This window comes from Dipodomys ordii, unplaced genomic scaffold (genome assembly GCF_000151885.1).
Source record: "Dipodomys ordii isolate 6190 unplaced genomic scaffold, Dord_2.0 Scaffold15, whole genome shotgun sequence".
NCBI lineage: Eukaryota > Metazoa > Chordata > Mammalia > Rodentia > Heteromyidae > Dipodomys > Dipodomys ordii.
In genome coordinates this window covers 16,111,187-16,126,989 of record NW_012267231.1, presented here as the reverse complement: position 1 = coordinate 16,126,989, position 15,803 = coordinate 16,111,187, and the positions used below count along the sequence as shown (strand labels likewise).

At 62.1% G+C, this 15,803-nt stretch overlaps 2 protein-coding genes across 3 annotated transcripts in view; one reads left to right on the top strand and one right to left on the bottom strand.

Moving 5' to 3' along the window:
• Man2c1 (mannosidase, alpha, class 2C, member 1) overlaps window positions 1–11,790 on the top strand; it is a 12,920-nt gene extending 1,130 nt beyond the window's left edge. The window contains exons 2-26 of the mRNA XM_013011936.1: window positions 23–148; window positions 631–754; window positions 3,624–3,694; window positions 4,272–4,449; window positions 5,288–5,477; window positions 5,718–5,824; window positions 5,947–6,057; window positions 6,282–6,374; window positions 6,470–6,586; window positions 7,504–7,599; window positions 7,673–7,818; window positions 8,103–8,226; window positions 8,414–8,535; window positions 8,612–8,697; window positions 8,780–8,935; window positions 9,046–9,146; window positions 9,269–9,363; window positions 9,505–9,609; window positions 9,684–9,840; window positions 9,947–10,090; window positions 10,402–10,511; window positions 10,981–11,060; window positions 11,139–11,287; window positions 11,394–11,503; window positions 11,569–11,790. Of these exons, the coding sequence (XP_012867390.1) occupies window positions 23–148; window positions 631–754; window positions 3,624–3,694; window positions 4,272–4,449; window positions 5,288–5,477; window positions 5,718–5,824; window positions 5,947–6,057; window positions 6,282–6,374; window positions 6,470–6,586; window positions 7,504–7,599; window positions 7,673–7,818; window positions 8,103–8,226; window positions 8,414–8,535; window positions 8,612–8,697; window positions 8,780–8,935; window positions 9,046–9,146; window positions 9,269–9,363; window positions 9,505–9,609; window positions 9,684–9,840; window positions 9,947–10,090; window positions 10,402–10,511; window positions 10,981–11,060; window positions 11,139–11,287; window positions 11,394–11,503; window positions 11,569–11,695 (3,025 nt within the window). The 3' untranslated portion in view covers window positions 11,696–11,790. The remainder of the gene's footprint in view (window positions 1–22; window positions 149–630; window positions 755–3,623; window positions 3,695–4,271; window positions 4,450–5,287; window positions 5,478–5,717; window positions 5,825–5,946; window positions 6,058–6,281; window positions 6,375–6,469; window positions 6,587–7,503; window positions 7,600–7,672; window positions 7,819–8,102; window positions 8,227–8,413; window positions 8,536–8,611; window positions 8,698–8,779; window positions 8,936–9,045; window positions 9,147–9,268; window positions 9,364–9,504; window positions 9,610–9,683; window positions 9,841–9,946; window positions 10,091–10,401; window positions 10,512–10,980; window positions 11,061–11,138; window positions 11,288–11,393; window positions 11,504–11,568) is intronic.
• The window catches only part of Neil1 (nei-like DNA glycosylase 1), a 17,898-nt gene extending 2,106 nt beyond the window's left edge, over window positions 1–15,792 (bottom strand). The window contains exons 1-9 of one of the 2 annotated variants that reach the window (XM_013012049.1): window positions 15,356–15,792; window positions 14,472–14,591; window positions 14,317–14,380; window positions 14,075–14,174; window positions 13,725–13,852; window positions 13,538–13,565; window positions 13,320–13,381; window positions 13,026–13,206; window positions 12,751–12,885 (exon numbers count right to left, since the gene is read on the bottom strand). In XM_013012049.1, the coding sequence (XP_012867503.1) occupies window positions 12,815–12,885; window positions 13,026–13,206; window positions 13,320–13,381; window positions 13,538–13,565; window positions 13,725–13,852; window positions 14,075–14,174; window positions 14,317–14,380; window positions 14,472–14,591; window positions 15,356–15,789 (1,188 nt within the window). In that variant the 5' untranslated portion in view covers window positions 15,790–15,792 and the 3' untranslated portion in view covers window positions 12,751–12,814. The remainder of the gene's footprint in view (window positions 1–12,750; window positions 12,886–13,025; window positions 13,207–13,319; window positions 13,382–13,537; window positions 13,566–13,724; window positions 13,853–14,074; window positions 14,175–14,316; window positions 14,381–14,471; window positions 14,592–15,355) is intronic. The other variant, XM_013012050.1, reaches the window with a different exon arrangement.
• Window positions 15,793–15,803: the final 11 nt, after the last annotated feature.

The following is a 15,803-nucleotide window of genomic DNA, read 5'->3' as shown; positions in this document are numbered from 1 at the left end:
CCCACCGGCTCCTCTGGCCCAGGCTCTTCGGCGACAGCTGCCCGGTGGCGGCGCTCGCGAGCTTCCTGACGTCCGAGAGACTTCCGTACCACGAGGCGACCCAGCGGGAGTTCCGCCCGGCTCAGGTCGGCGACAGCTTCGGACCCACGTGGGTAAACGCCCCGCCTGGGCGGCCCCGCCCCCGGCCTGTTCGTCACCATTCATGGCCACGCCTCTTCCCGCCCCGCCCCCGGCCTCCCTGTCAGCACCCTGGCCACGCCCCCGACCTGCTCCAGACCGATGAGCGGGAGGCCCCGCCCCTTGACCTGTGTATCACCATCAGGCCACGCCCGTTTCCCCGCCCCGCCCCACAGAGATGAACAGGAAAGCCCCGCTCTTCCGGCCTGTCTGTCACCGTCTAGAGCCACGCCCCTCACCTTGTCCCGCTCGGGATTGGGTTGATCGGGAAGCCCTGCTTTTCCGACCTTCTCGTCACCGCCCAGGGCCACGCCCCCTCCCCGCCCCGCTCCTGACGGCGATGGGATGAGCCTGCGCCCTCTGCTGGAAGTTTTGGGGACCGTTTTCACCGCTGAGAAGAAAAAACCCCGAGGGCGGGATTCCCATCTCCTGGACCCAATGGCTCTCTTCCAGGTGGTGGACCTGCTGGTTCCGCGTGGAGCTGAGCATTCCAGAAGCATGGGTAGGCCAAGAAGTTCACCTCTGCTGGGAAAGTGATGGAGAAGGCCTGGTCTGGCGCGATGGGGAGCCCGTCCAGGTGAGGGCCTGCCCTGTGGACAGCCCGGGGGTTTGGAGAAGCTGAGCTGAAGGGCTTTTCCTGGACTAGGAAAGTAAGCCGCTGGGACATCTGTCTTGAGTTCCTGGTTGTGAACAAACTGTTGTTTATTTTTTTTTGGAGGGGGGAGGGCGGAGAGTGGGGCTTAAAATCAAGGCCTGGGTTTTTTGGGGTTTTTTTGTCAGTTAATCAGACTTGAACTCAGGTCCTAGGCACTGTCCCTGAGCTCTTTGATCAAGGCTAGTGCTCTCCCATGTTGAGCAGCAGCTCCAACTTCGTTTTCTGATGGTTCATTGAAGATGAATCTCATAGGCTTTCCTGCCCAGGCTGGTTTCAAACCACAATCTTCAGATCTCAGCCTCCTGAGTAGCTACAATTACAGGTGGTACCCGGCTTGTCCTTTAGCTTTTGTAATCAAGGCTAGCACTTGAGCCACAGCTCTACTTCTGACTTCTTTACTGCTTAATGAAGAGATAAGAGTTTCAGGGACTTTCCTTCCCCAGGCTGGCTTCAAAATGCAGTCCTCTGATTTCAGCCTCCTGAGTAGGTACAGACCTGAGCCACCAGCACTGGAATTTATTTATTTATTTTTTTGTCAGTCATGGGGCTTGCACTCTGGGCCTGGGCTCTGTCCCTCAGCTCTTCAGCTCAAGGCTAGTGCTCTACCACTTGAGGCACAGCGCCACGTCCAGCTTTTTCTGCTTATGTGGTGCTGAGGAATCGAACCCAGAGCCTCATGCATGCAAGGCAAGCGCTCTACCACTGAGCCATCTTCCCAGCCCCTCTACTGGTTTTATTAGAGATAAGAGTCTCACACACTTTCCTGCCTAGGCTGGCTTTGAACCGCAATCCTCAGATCTCAGCCTCCTGAGTAGGATTACAGGCGTGAGAAACCGGTGCCCAGCTTTTGGGTATTTTTTTAAATGGTATATAATACATATTTATGGGGGAGGTTTTCTAATACTTCTAGATTATATAATGTATAACATTTAAGCTCCCTTCACTTGGAGCTAGAGTAATATTGAAATTAATTGTGACTTAAGTATGAACAGGACAAAAATCTCACTGAGGACTGTTAAACAATAGGGGTGGAGGAATGGAAGAGAAGTAGATTACCTCCACCTGAAGTAGTGGCTCTCCATCACCCAACCCTGTTCCCCAGTGTTAAATGCCATATAGGTTTAATTTTGGTAATCCTGTACAGCAGGTTTTCATGTCCACTTACAGATTAGGAAACAGCCAGATGATGGCAGCTCAGGCCTGTCATCCCAGCTGCTCAGGAGGCTGAGATCTGAGGATCGAGGTTCAATGCCAGCCCAGACAGAAAATTCAGTGACACTTTCATCTCTCCAGCAAAAAGCTGGAAATAGAGCTGTGGTTCAAGTGGTAGAGTGACATCTTGAGCAGAAAAAGCCAGGGGTCAAGCCCCAGACTGGCACAACAAAAGAAGAAACTGAGGTATATAGAGATTCATTGATGCGCACAGTTTCCACTCCAAATCGAAGATTAGACCTTTTCTTCTTGCTCTAAAAGAAGGCAGAGGCTGGGAATATAGCTTAGTGGTTGAGTGCTTGCCTAGCATTCATGAAGCCCTGGGTTCAATTCCTCCACATAAGCAGAAAAAAACAAAAGTGGAACTGTGGCTTAAATGGTAGAGTGCTAGCTTTGAGCAAATGAAGCTCAGGGACAGAGCCCAGGCCCTGAGTTCAAGCCCTAGGACTGGCAAAATAAATAAATAAATAAGTGAAGGCAGATCCCTCCCACTCCTCCTTCCCCCCACTGGCTAGCAGATGGCTCCTGGTACTAAAGAGAAAGCCGAACATGAAGCACACCTGTCTCTGGCTTTATGGCCATTTTTCTTCCCTCAGTATGGAACGTTGAATTTAGTGCCTTGAACATACAAGTTAAGTGCAGTCCTACTGAGCCAGTGTTCCCAGATTCCATCTCCCACCCGTCACCCCCACTCCCCCCACCCTTCAGTCATGGGACTTGAACTCTGCCTGGATGCTCAAGGCGAGCGCTCTACCACTTTGAGCCACAGCTCCACTTCTGGTTTTCTGATGGTTCATTGGAGAAAAGAGTCTCACAGACTTTCCTGCCCAGGCTGGCTTCGAACCTTGATCCTCAGATCTCAGCCTCCTGAGTAGCTAGGATGACAGGCGTGAGCCACCAGGACCTGGCTCCCTTCCCCCTTTTTAAAAAAGGGAATAAAAAGCCCCACTCAGTTGTCCAAGCTGGCTTCCAGCTTGCTGACCTCCTGCTCCAATCTCCTGAGTAGCTGGGATTGCAGATGTGTGCTGCTGTGCCTGCCTCAGCTCATGGTATTGCCCTTCAGATAGTTCTGTTGAATAGCTTTTTTTTGTCTTGGTTTTGTTTTTGGGTCCGGTCGTGGGGCCTGAACTCTGGGCCTGGGCGCTGTCCCTCAGCTCTTCAGCTCAAGGCTAGTGCTCTACCACTTGAGCCACAGCGCCACTTCCGGCTCTTTTCTTTTTGCTTATGTGGTGCTGAGGAATCGAACCCAGGGCCTCAGGCATGCAAGGCAGGTGCTCTACCACTGAGCCACCCACCTTCCCAGCCCTTTGCCCTTCAGATATTTCTTTGGGGGCACCAAAGCCACTTCCAGGCCTTCTGATCCCGTCTAGGTCATTTCTCGTAAGACCGTGGGCTTTTCCGCAGCAAACAGGTGGTCATGGGCTGGCTCCCACAGGAGGTGGGCACTGAGTGACAGAGGCCTGATTTGGGCTAGCATGGGGGGGGCACCCAGGCTGGGCGCTGCGCAGAGGGCCCTGTCCTCCCTCCCCTTGAGCCTCCCAGAGGCTCAGGTGCCGTCTCTCTCCTCCCCTTCTACTAGGGTCTGACCAAAGAGGGTGAGAAGACCAGTTACATCCTCACTGAGAAGCTGGGCGATGGAGACCCCCGGAAGTGAGTCCCTGCACGAGTCCTGAGTGGGCTCAGAAGCACTTCCCCATCCATCCCCACAGGCAATTGGAATACCAGCCCTGAGAGGCGCGTGTGTGTGTGTGTGTGTGTGTGTGTGTGTGTGCGCGCATGCTGCTTTTCTGGTGGTTCATTGGAGATAAGAGTCTCATGGCCTTTCCTGCCCGGGCTGGCTTTGAACTGCGATCCTCAGATCTCAGCCTCCTGAGTAGCTGGGATGTCAGGCGGGAGCTGCCAGCATCCGGCGTTCTCCAGGTCTTTTTGCTGGCTACCAGGCAGCCTGTCCCCAGTCCCCCTTAATCCTCAGAGCTCAGCCTTCTGAACAGCTAGGAAACAGCCTGAGCCAGCAGCACCATTTGGCTCACGGACCATGTGGAGCCCAAGCCTCTGGAGGAGGACACAGGTTGGGTCTGGTGTATTTCCCATGCCACGCGCACATGCGCCCATGCACACACACACATCCCGTGGGTGTCTCAGGCCAGGCGAAGGGGAACCGGTCAGGCAGATGCCTCCTGTACGCCCCGCCCCAAGCCCCAGACCCTTCTTCTGCCTGCCTGTGCAGCCTCACCCTCTACGTGGAAGTGGCCTGCAACGCGCTCCTGGGGGCGGGGAAGGGCAGCATGATCGCGCCCCCGGACCCCGACAGGATGTTCAAGCTGAGCCGGGCCGAGCTGGCTGTGTGCCGCCGGGATGTGCACAGGCTCCTGGTGGACCTGGAGCTGCTGCTGGGCATCGCCAAGGTACTGGCGCGCCACCGGGGTGCAGACAAGGGGCCCGGCCTGCTCCCCGCTGGTCCTCTCCAGCCCCACCCCAAACACATCAGCTTTGTTTTGTACTAGCACTGGAGCTTGAACTCAGGGCCCGAGCACTGTCCCTTCGCTTTTTCACTCAAGGCTAGCACTCTCTCACTTGAGCCAGAGCGCCATGTTGAACTTTTTGGTGGTTCACTGGAAATAAGAGTTTCACAGATCCGGGGGCCAGTGGCTCACACCTATCATCCCAGCTCCTCAAGAAGCTGAGATCTGAGGATCACGGTTCAAAGCCAGCCCAGGCAGGAGAGGCCATGAGACTCTTAACTCCAATGAACCACTAGAAAACTGGAAGTGGTACTGTGGCTCAAGTAGTAGAGCGCTAGCCTTGAGCTGAAGAGCTGAGGGTCAGTGCCTAGGCCCAGAGTTCAAGCCCCATGATGGACAAAAGAAAAAAAAAAGTCATAGACTTTCCTGCCTGGGCTGGTTTCAAACTGTGATCCTGGATCTCAGCCTCCCGAGTTGCTGGGATTGAAGGTGTGATTCCAGACACCCTCGGCCATTGCATTGTGGGATCAGGTGACAAGGATTCTAAGAACCCAGAGCTTCCGATGTGAAGGGAGCTTCTGATATTGCAGTGGTGCTTGCTGGGGGTAAAGGGGGCGGGGCTCTGTTGCAGGGGTAAAGGGGGGGTCCTGTTGCAGGGGTGAAGGGTCAGGCCTGCTGCAGGGGTGAAGGGTCAGGCCTGCTGCAGGGGTGAAGGGTCAGGCCTGCTGCAGGGGTGAAGGGTCAGGCCTGCTGCAGGGGTGAAGGGTCCGGCCTGTTGCAGGGCCTCGGGCAGGAGAGCCAGCGCAGCTTCCAGGCCTTGTACACGGCCAACCACATGGTGAACGTGTGTGACCCCACCCGACCCGAGACCTTCCCAACGGCCCAGGCCCTGGCCTCCAAGTTCTTCAGCCAACGCGGAGGTGAAAGCCAGCACACGATCCACGCCACGGGGCACTGCCACATCGACACAGGTAGGGCGCAGCCGGGCAGCCGGTCGCAGGGCTGGGGAGGCTGGGGGCCAGCCCTGGAGACACAAGGTTCTCTGGCCTTCCTTCATGTTCCCTATCTGTAAAATGGGTCTGGGAGTGCGCGCTGCCGCCAGGCCTGGGGTTCCATCTGGAGGCCTGGGCTGGGCCAGGCTGCTTGCTGGACATCAGCACGGAGCAGGGCCCCGGCCGCCCCGCCCCAGCCCTGACCCTGCGCCCTTCCAGCCTGGCTTTGGCCCTTCAAGGAGACAGTGCGGAAATGTGCCCGTAGCTGGGCGACGGCTGTGCAGCTCATGGAGGAGAATGCCGACTTCATCTTCGCCTGTTCCCAGGTCAGAAGGTGGCCATGTCGGGGCATGATGGCCCCAGAAGCTGGGCATTGGGGTGGGGTCCTTGTCAGTCCCTGAGGGCCATCTCCCCCACACACACCCCTGTGTGATCCCCCCCTCCCCAGGCCCAGCAGCTGGAATGGGTGAAGAGCCACTACCCTGGTCTGTACGCCCGGCTCCAGGAGTTTGCCTGCCGCGGGCAGTTTGTGCCCGTGGGGGGCACCTGGGTGGAGATGGTGAGTAGTCCCCGCCCTGCTCCACGGGGCCATCAGCAGGCCAGCCCGACTTCCTCCACAGCGGGGCTCCAAGGGGAAGCGGCTGGGCACCGAGCCAGGCTGTCCACGTGGCAGGAGCCGGGGGGGGGCACCCCGAGGGACCCCCCCTCCCCCGCCACCCTGCCTGTGGCTTCTCCAGGCGTGGGCTCGTAGCCCTGAGCACGGCTGCCCTCGCCCCTCCACAGGACGGGAACCTGCCGAGCGGCGAGGCCATGGTCAGACAGTTCCTGCAGGGCCAGGCCTTCTTCCTGCAGGAGTTTGGGAAGACGTGCTCCGAGGTAGTGGGGTGACCCCCCCCAGAGCCCCGGGCGGGGTGGAGCGCACTTGCCACCAGCTCCAGACCACTCTCCCTCCTCCCCCACTTTCCTGGAAGTTCTGGCTGCCGGACACGTTTGGCTACTCAGCCCAGCTACCCCAGATCATGCGCGGCTGCGGCATCACGCGATTCCTCACGCAGAAACTCAGCTGGAACCTGGTGAACTCCTTCCCGGTGAGCCCAAGCCGGCAACCGCACGAGGGAGCAGGCTGGGTCCCCCCACCGTCTCACCCCCTCCCCAAGGTTTGGTTTGGTTTGCTTTTTGTCTGTCGGTCATGGGGCTTGAACTCTGGGCCTGGGCGCTGTCCCTCAGCTCTTCAGCTCAAGGCAAGTGCTCTACTTCCTGAGCCACAGCGCCACTTCCAGTTTTCTGAGTGGTTTATTGGAGATAAGAGTCTTAGGAACTTTCCTGCCCAAGCTGGCTTTGAACCATGATCCTCAGATCTCAGCCTCCTGAGTAGCTAGGATTACAGGCGTGAGCCACTGGCACCCGGCTTTCCTCCCCAAGGTTATTGAGGGCCCCTAGAAAGACCACCCCAAAATTTCAGCATCTCAGGAGGCTGACAGCTGAGGATCGTGGTTTGAAGCCAGCTGCGGCATGAGATTCTGATCTCCAGTGTATCAGCAAAAAGCTGGATGTGGAGCTGTGGTTCAAGTGGCAGAGTGCGAGCCTTGAGCGAAAAGCTCAGGGACAGCGCCCAGGGCCTGACTCCAAGCCCCAGTAGTGGGGGGGGCGGGGAAGCGGGGCGCTGGTGGCTCAAGCCTATAATCCTAGCTACTCAGGAGGTTGAGATCTGAGGATCATGGTTCAAACTAGGAAAGTGTGAGACTCTGATCTCCAATAAACCACCAGAAAACTGGAAGTGGTGCTGTGGCTCAAGTGGTAGAGCACTTGCTTGAGCTGAAGAGCTGAGGGACAGCACCCAGGCCGAGTTCAAGCCCCAGGACCCACCAAAAAAAAAAAAAAAACTCCCACCTAGAAAAGTATAGGCCTCCGCCAGGATGAAAAAAGGGGCAAGACCCCACGTGGAAGGTGCCCGCAGCCTCAGCCCTGACCAGCCTCTTCCCTGCCTCTGTCTCCCGGCTGGCAGCACCACACCTTTTTCTGGGAGGGGCTGGATGGTTCTCGAGTGCTGGTCCACTTTCCCCCTGGGGACTCGTACGGCATGCAGGGCAGCGTGGACGAGGTGAGCGGGGTGGAGGGCAGGCCGGAGAGGGCTGGACGTCCCATCCCAAGCTGACCCGGCCTGGTCTGTCCAGATCCTGAAGACGGTGGCCAATAACCGGGACAAGGGGCGGGCCAACCACAGCGCCTTCCTCTTCGGCTTCGGGGACGGGGGCGGCGGCCCCACGCAGACCATGCTGGACCGCCTGAGGCGGCTGCGCAACACCGATGGGATGCCCAGGTCAGCCTGGGCCTCCTACGGGCCGGCCCCAGCCCGGAGCCCCGCAGCCGGGCCTGCACCGGGCTCCACCCTCCCACCCACCCCCGCCTTGGGCAGGGGCAAGAGCAGAGCCACCAGAGTGCACCTCTCCTGGGGGCCTTGCCAGCCCTGTGTCCGTGGAACTCTCTAGCTTAACTCCAGTACTGGGGCTGGCTCTCAGGGGGAAGGGCCAACTACAGGCCCAGGTGGGGAGGCCCCGGGCGGGGAGGCCCGTGCTGAGAGGCCCAGGCTGTGGTCTCCTTCAGGGTGCAGCTGTCTTCCCCGGACCAGCTTTTCTCAGCACTGGAGAAAGACGCCGGCCAGCTGTGCACGTGGGTCGGGGAGCTCTTCCTGGAGTTACACAATGGCACCTACACCACCCATGCCCAGGTTAGAGCCAGGCTGCCAGGCCCGGCCTGCAGGCAATGGCGGAGTCCCAGCTGGGGAGAGAGAAGCCCCCACCCCCCCCTCCCCATGGGGCCAGGGTCCCCGGGGGACCCCGAAAGAGCCAGGGAGGGGGTTCGACACCCCCGGCTCCATGCACACTGCACACAGGTGTACCCCGCTCTGTGCACAGCTCAAGAAGGGGAACCGGGAGTGCGAGCAGATCCTGCACGACGTGGAGCTGCTCAGCGCCCTGGCCCTGGCCCGCAGCGCGCAGTTCCTCTACCCTGCAGCCCAGCTGCAGAAGATGTGGAGGTCAGCCAAGCCCCCCAACAGTGGCCCCCCCACTGCCCCGCCCATCCCTGCCCCAACACCCCTCCCTCTCCCCCAGGATTCTGCTCCTCAACCAGTTCCACGACGTGCTGACCGGAAGCTGTATCCAGCTGGTGGCCGAGGAGGCCCTGAGCTTCTATGAAGGTGACGCTGCCCGCAGGGCTGGGCCCCGAGCGCACCCCTCCCCCACCGCACCCCACCCCGTGACCCCTCAGTCTCTCCTTAGACATCCGTTCCCGTGGCACCGCGCTGCTGGGCGCGGCGGCTGCGGCCCTGAGCGCCGGGGAGCCCGGCCCCGAGGGGCTCCTGGTGGTCAACACGCTGCCCTGGCCGCGCACCGAGGTGCTCTTGCTGCCCAGGCCTGGGGGGACCCACAGCCTAGGTATGAGTCCTGGGGGAATCTCTGATTTGGGGTACCCCAGCCTTCACCCCCCTAAGCAAGGTCTCTGGAAGGTCAGGCTCCGCTGATGCCCACCCGGGCCTCATCCTCAGCTCTGGTGACGGTGCCCGGCGTGGGCTACGCCCCGGCTCCCAGCCCGAACCCCAGCCAGGCCCCATCACAGCCCCAGCAGCCTGTGGGCGTGGTGCAGGAGGTGAGTCGTGGCAGCCTGGGGCAGGCCCTGAACCCCCAGACTGCAGCCAGAGGGTGCTGGGGGAGGGGGCTGTCGGTGTGGGAAGACCCTCCAGACTCAGCCTCACGCCGCTCCCACCCAAGAGCGACGGCTCAGTGACCCTGGACAACGGCATCATCCGGGTAAAGCTGGATCCGCTGGGCAGAGTCACGTCCCTGGTCCTGGTGGCCTCCGGCAGGTACCAAGCCCTCACCATGCTGCACCCCACCTGCCAGCACCCCGGGGCAAAGACCTGGGGGGGGCACGGGCCTGGGGCTGGGCTGGGCTGTGGGTCCCCCTGTCCCTTGGGTGGAGAGAGACAAGGTGACCCTGTCCCCAGGGAGGCCGTCGCCCAGGGTGCCCTGGGGAACCAGTTCGTGCTGTTTGACGATGTCCCCTTGTTCTGGGACGCCTGGGATGTCATGGACTACCACCTGGAGACCCGGTAAGCGCCCGGCCGGATGCTGGGGGGCGGGTGCGGCCTGCCCCAGCTCAGTGTCCCCCACCTCCATTCCACAGGAAGCCCGTGCTGGGCCAGGCGGGGGCCCTCGAGGTGGGCGCCCAGGGCGGTCTCCGCGGCAGCGCCTGGTTCCAGCTGCAGATCAGCCCCGACAGTCAGCTCCGACAGGAGATTGTGCTGGACGTGGGCTGCCCCTACGTCCGCTTCCACACCGAGGTAGCCGGGGCAGGGGTGGGGGGGGGTGGCCGTCCTGTCCCGCGGGAGGCCGGCCCCAGCCTATGGGGTGAGAGTCCTCCCCTCCTGTCCCGCCCCCTGCCCCCAGGTGCACTGGCACGAGGCCCACAAGTTCCTGAAGGTGGAGTTCCCCGCCCGCGTGCGCAGCCCCCAGGCCACCTACGAGATCCAGTTCGGACACCTGCAGCGGCCCACCCACTACAACACCTCCTGGGACTGGGCCCGATTTGAGGTCTGACCTGGGAAATGGGGGTAAAAGGGGCGGGGGGAGGCTCTGACGCCTGACCAGGCCAGAAAAGGAGGAGACCCAACCTGTACTCTTTGCCAACACATCAGGCAGGGTGCTGACCTTAGCCTCCTGTGAAGCTTTGACGCCCGGGTCCCATTTCACAGATGGGGAAACTGAGGCTGAGCCGGGTGCTGGCACGGCCCAGGGCTTCCTAGCCCGTGACAGCCCCCTTCGGTCAGGGGGGTTCCAGAGGGCTCTGGAGACGAGGGGACGGAGCGGAAAAAGTGGGGCTACCAGGTCTTCTTGGCTGGCAGGTGTGGGCGCACCGCTGGGTGGATCTGTCGGAGCACGGCTTCGGCCTGGCGCTGCTCAACGACTGCAAGTACGGCGCGGCCGTGCGGGGCGGCGTGCTCAGCCTCTCGCTGTAAGCGGGGCGCGGCGCGGGGGGGGGGGGGGGGGCGGGGGGGGGGGGGGGGGGGGGGGAGGGGGGGCGGGGGGCGGGGTCTTGGACTGTGGGCGTGGTCAGCCTCTCCCTGTAAGAGGGGCAGGGGGCGGGGTCTTGGACTGTGGGCGTGGTCAGCCTCTCCCTGTAAGGGGAGGGGGCGCGGTCTCTGGCTGGGGGCGTGGTCAGTCTATCCCTGTAAGGGGAGGGGCGGGGTCTCTGGCTGAGGGGCGTGGTCAGGCTCTCGCTGTAAGGGGAGGGGGCTGGGAGGGGCGGGGTCTCTGGCTGGGGGCGTGGTCAGCCTCTCCCTGTAAGAGGGGCAGGGGGCTGGGAGGAGGCGGGGTGTCTGGCGGGGTCTCTGGCCTCCCTGTTGGGGGAAGAGATGGCGGCCGCCGGGTGGGGGACTGGGGCCCGGCCCCTGCAGCCCTCCCTCTCCCCCCTCCCACGCCAGTCTGCGGGCACCGAAGGCCCCCGACGCCACGGCGGACATGGGGCACCACGAGTTCACCTACGCCCTGATGCCGCACCAGGGTGAGTGGGGCTCCCGGGGGCGGAGCGGGGCTCCCCCGCGGAGAGCACCGTTCTCCGTCCTTCATCCCTCCGCCCCAGGCTCCTTCCAGGACGCCGGCGTCATCCAAGCTGCCTACAGCCTCAACTTCCCGCTGCTGGCCCTGCCGGTGCCCGGCCCCGCGCCCGCCACGGCCTGGAGCGCCTTCTCCGTGTCCTCGCCCGCCGTGGTGCTGGAGACGGTCAAGCAGGTCCGGGGTGGCCGGGGGCGGGGCCTGGGCGGGGCATTCCCGCACGGGGCGGGGCCTTCCGCTGGCCACGCCCCTCCCGCCGACGGCTCCGCCCCTCGCTCCGCAGGCCGAGCGGAGCCCCCAGGGCCGCACGCTGGTCCTGAGGCTGTACGAGGCCTACGGCAGCCGCGTGGACTGCTGGCTGCACATCTTGCTGCCCGTTCAGGAGGCCTTCCTGTGAGTGGGGACGGGGGGGGGGCCGGCCCGCCCCTGCAGACCCTCACCCCCCTTCCTCCCCGCAGCTGTGACCTCCTGGAGCAGCGGGACCCCGCCGGCTACCTGCCCCTGCGGGACTCCCGGGTGAAGCTCAGCTTCTCCCCCTTCCAAGTGAGGTCCCTGCTGCTGGTGCTGCAGCCTCCCCGGAACTGAGGCCCTGGGGCCTCCCGTCTCCACTTCCCCGACCTGAGCCAGGATCGGCTGCCTCTTGCATAATAAACCCCCGGGTCGGTAGCCCCGGCCCCGGACCCCGCCACCCTTGGATATTTATTTATTGCCAGTCCCAGGGCTTGAACTCAGGACCTGGGCACTGTCCCTAAGCCAATTTTGCTCAAGGCTATCACTCGACCATTTGAGCCACTGGCACCACTATTTGCTTTTTCTGTGTATGTGGTACTGAGGAATCGAACACAGGGCATCATGCATGCCAGGCAGGCACTCTACCACTAAGCCACAGTCCCAGCTCCCGTTTGGATTTTGTTGTTGTTGTTGGTCATGGGGCTTGAACTCTGGGCCTGGGCGCTGTCCCTCAGCTCAAGGCTAGCGATCTAGCGCTTGAGCCACAGCGTCACTTCTGGTAGTTTTATTGGAGATTAGAGTCTCACAGACTTTCCTGCCCCGGCTGGCTTTGAACGGCCATCCTCAGATCTCAGCCTCCTGAGTTGCTAGGATGACAGGCATGAGCCACCGGCGCCCAGCCTATTTGGATATTTATTACACACCCATTCCCTGGACACAGAAGCATGCCAGTACCAACAGATGGCCGCAGGCCGTTGGCAGGCACTCAGATGTCTGTCTTGTCACCGACAGTGATCTCAGGCCTCCTGGGCCTGCAGGCTTCTCGGCTCTACCCCGCTAAAGCTGGGCTCAGGAATCATGGAAAAGGGCGAGGCAGAGGGTTTCCAGGACCCTGAACTAAGAGACCACAAGCTGGACAGTTGAAGGCTGGAGGATGGGTTCTGGGTGCTTGGGGAAGGGGCAGCCACAGAACCCATAGAATCCCACCCTCAGGCGGGTCCCCTAAGAGCCACAGCCTTGAAGTCTGCAGGGGAGGGGAGGCCCCTCTCTCCAAAGCCCAAAAGCATCGAGTCCAAATGTATTAGTTTATTTAAAATAGCATTCATAAGAGCTTTAAAACCTGAAAAGCGGGTACCATTTAAAACTCCAGTGATTCAGGAAACAGCCCTTCACATACTCTCCTAGGAATCCACACACACACACACAGCAACATCCAGAGAGTGGAAGATGGGTTCAAGCAAGGAGGGCTGCCTGCTAAGAGGCTGGGGTCCCCCCAGACTCCCCAGATGGGGTACTGGCTTTGGTCTTCTGCGGTCTACGGCGGCCTGGGAGGAGACAGCAGAGACAGCTGGCTGGGGGAGGGGTTCCACAGGGCCTTGCTCCCCCCCCCACACACAGGTCTCCCCCAGCCCAGGGAGGAGACGGGGAAGCCCACTTGCGCTTGCGTAGACAAGGGGAAGCCAACCTGCGCCTGTGCAGCGGCGCCCTGTCCTCTTCCCTTTCTCAGGGTCTGGGGGGGCCTCTGGGGCCTGCGGGGGGGTGGTCCCAGGCCCAGGGGGACCTCTGGGGCTTGTGGGAGGCGGGTCCCCTTCAGCTGTCTTCCTGGAGGGTTTTCGGGTTCTTCTCCTCCTGGGCAGTGGGGGGACCTGGGTGGAGGAGATGACGCCAGGTGGGCCGTCCACGGGGGGCTGCGCAGGTCCAGCTGCAGAACTGGCCCCAGCACCCCTCAGAAGAGCACTGGCCAGGAACAGGCCCCTACCTCTGCTCCATCCGCAGGCACCTGCTGGCTCTTCCGGGCCTTCTTTTTGCGGGACTTGCCCCCTGCAGGACGCTGCGCTGGGGTTGAGGCTCCCAGGGCCCCGGCTCCCCCCTCTGGGGGTGACCCCAGGATGGAGTGGGGCTGGGGGGGGACGCTGAGCCCTGGAAGGCGTGGAGTCCTTCCCACTCTCTTGGCCTCTTAAGTTAGTGGCTGCTTACCTTTCGGTGCCATGGGGCCAGGGTCCCCCTGAAATGGAATGAGGACAAGGCTGGCGTGGAAGGAGGGAAGGGACCGGGGGGAGATGTGACCCCCGGCCGGCCTCGGCAGGGCCTCAGCCTCCCAGCCTCTGACCCCAGGCCTCTACTTCCCTGGCCTCCCTGCCTGTGTGAACAGTAAGCACCAAACCTGGAACCAGATGGTGCGGCCATGCCCGTCCCGCACGGAGCTCATGCCCGGCACGCCATAGCACCGCAGCCAGTCCCGGAACACCGCGAAGTCTTCCTCCCCTTGCTCCGACCCGTAGCCTTTACCCCCTGGGGGGAGAAGGAAGGAGGGCGATCAGACACTGCCAACCAAGGAGGACAGAGCCTGGGGGGCCCAGACCTCGGCTGCACCTGCTCCTCCCTCTGCGTGAGCGGGCACCGGGCACCACCGCCAAGGGGAGACCTCTGCTCAGCTCCCACTCGGTGGAGGGCCAGGCCGGGCACCCCTGGTTACACGGAATGCCAAGGCAGAGGCTGCCAGCCGGACCTCACCCAGCCGGACCACCTCCTTGGGCAGCAAATGGCACAGCTCCAGCAGGTCCGGGTTTTGTAGCCGGGCCCTGATCTTCTGGCTCAGGGTCAGCTCGGGGCTCTGAGGGAAGGCGGGCAGGGCCTGTCAGCACGGGGGGCAGGGGCGCTGCACGAGACCGCACGCCTCCCCTGCTGGACTCAGCCTCACTTTCAAGATGGCTCACAGCCACCTCACACGGGACCCATGCTCATGCGGGGCTCACCGGCCGGTGCTGCTTCAGGGCCTCCAGAACTGTGCGAGCCCTCTCAAATGGGGGGATCTTCAGCCTGGGGGAGCAGAGGGGGCCGTGGTGAGGGGGTGGGGGTGGGCCCCGGGCCTAGGCTACCCAGCCCTCCTGCCCGGGGCCTGTGTGCCCACCGGTGCAGGATCTCCGCCCGCAGGTAGTTGCCGATGCCGTTGAAGAATCTCTGGTCCAGGAGGGCCTCGCAGATGGGCCGGTCAAAGACCTTGTCCGACAAGTTCCGGAGCACATTCTCCCTGGAAACACAGCCGTATGTGGGAGATTCACACACACACCCTCACCCCAAACTCTGAGAAAGGAAAGAGAGGCTAGTGGGGGACGGGATACACCCTGTCCTTGGCTGCAGAAGTAACTGGTATCCCAGCCCCCTTTCCAGTCTCTGCTGTCTGGGCCTCCGTTTTCTTATCTGTTAAATGGGAGCAACACAGGGGTTAAATGTATTGGGAAGGAGAATTGGTGAGTAAACGTGCAGCTTCGTGCTCACCATCCAAGAACCCAGGCTGCCAGGGCTGTGTGAATGGAGGGCCGGGGTTGTGGGAGGTCACTGATGGATTTCAGTGAGCATGTCCCAGGCATGCCCGGGCAAGGCCTGGCTAGTGAGCACTGCTCCAAGGAATGGGGGAGGGGGGCGCTACAGACCCATAAAGAAACACATCTGGGCAGGGGGGCCAGTGGCTCCCGTCTGTCATCTTAGCATCTCAAGACGCTGAGATCTGAGGATCACAGTTCCAAGCAAAAATGTCTGTGAGACAATTATCTCCAATAAACTTCTCAGAAAAAGCCAGAAGTGGTGCTGTGGCTCAAGTGGTAGAGCACTCGCCTTGAGCTGAAGGGCTGAGGGACAGCACCCAGGCCCAGAGTTCAAGCCCCACTACTGACAAAAAGAAAAAAAAAAGCTCAGGGACAGAGTTGGGTTCTGGGGTGCAGCCCCCCACACACACACATCAGTGTGGGGACAGATCGGGGAGTGAGGCCCAGTGGGGGCCGGGCGCCCCCATACCTGAACTGCTGGTACTCCAGGAGGACACAGGGCCCGCGGCCCGGATGCCAGTGCCCTCCGGGGTCCCAGCGGCCGAAGCGGCGGACGTCCACGAAGCAGAGGGCCTGCGGGGGTGCGGGCGGGGCGGTGTAGAAGCGCAGGTGCGCGTGGCGCGGCAGCTGGCCGGCCGGGGCCAGCCGGAAGGAGCCCGACATGCCGAAGCGGAAGACGATGGGCAGGGGCTGGCGCGGCGGGCGCGCCCCGGGCAGGGGGCTCAGGGTCAGGCGCAGCTCCTTGCCGCGCGTGGACGCCGCGATGCGGTAGGCGCTGCTCTCGAAGGGCACCTCGGGGTTGCGGCTGACCTCGGACTTCTCCACGCGGCCCGCGAACACCAGCTCCGCGCAGGCGCGGTTCACGTAGAGCGCGGCCAGGCGCAGCTCGGGGCCCTCGGGCATGCTGCGCGGGGCTG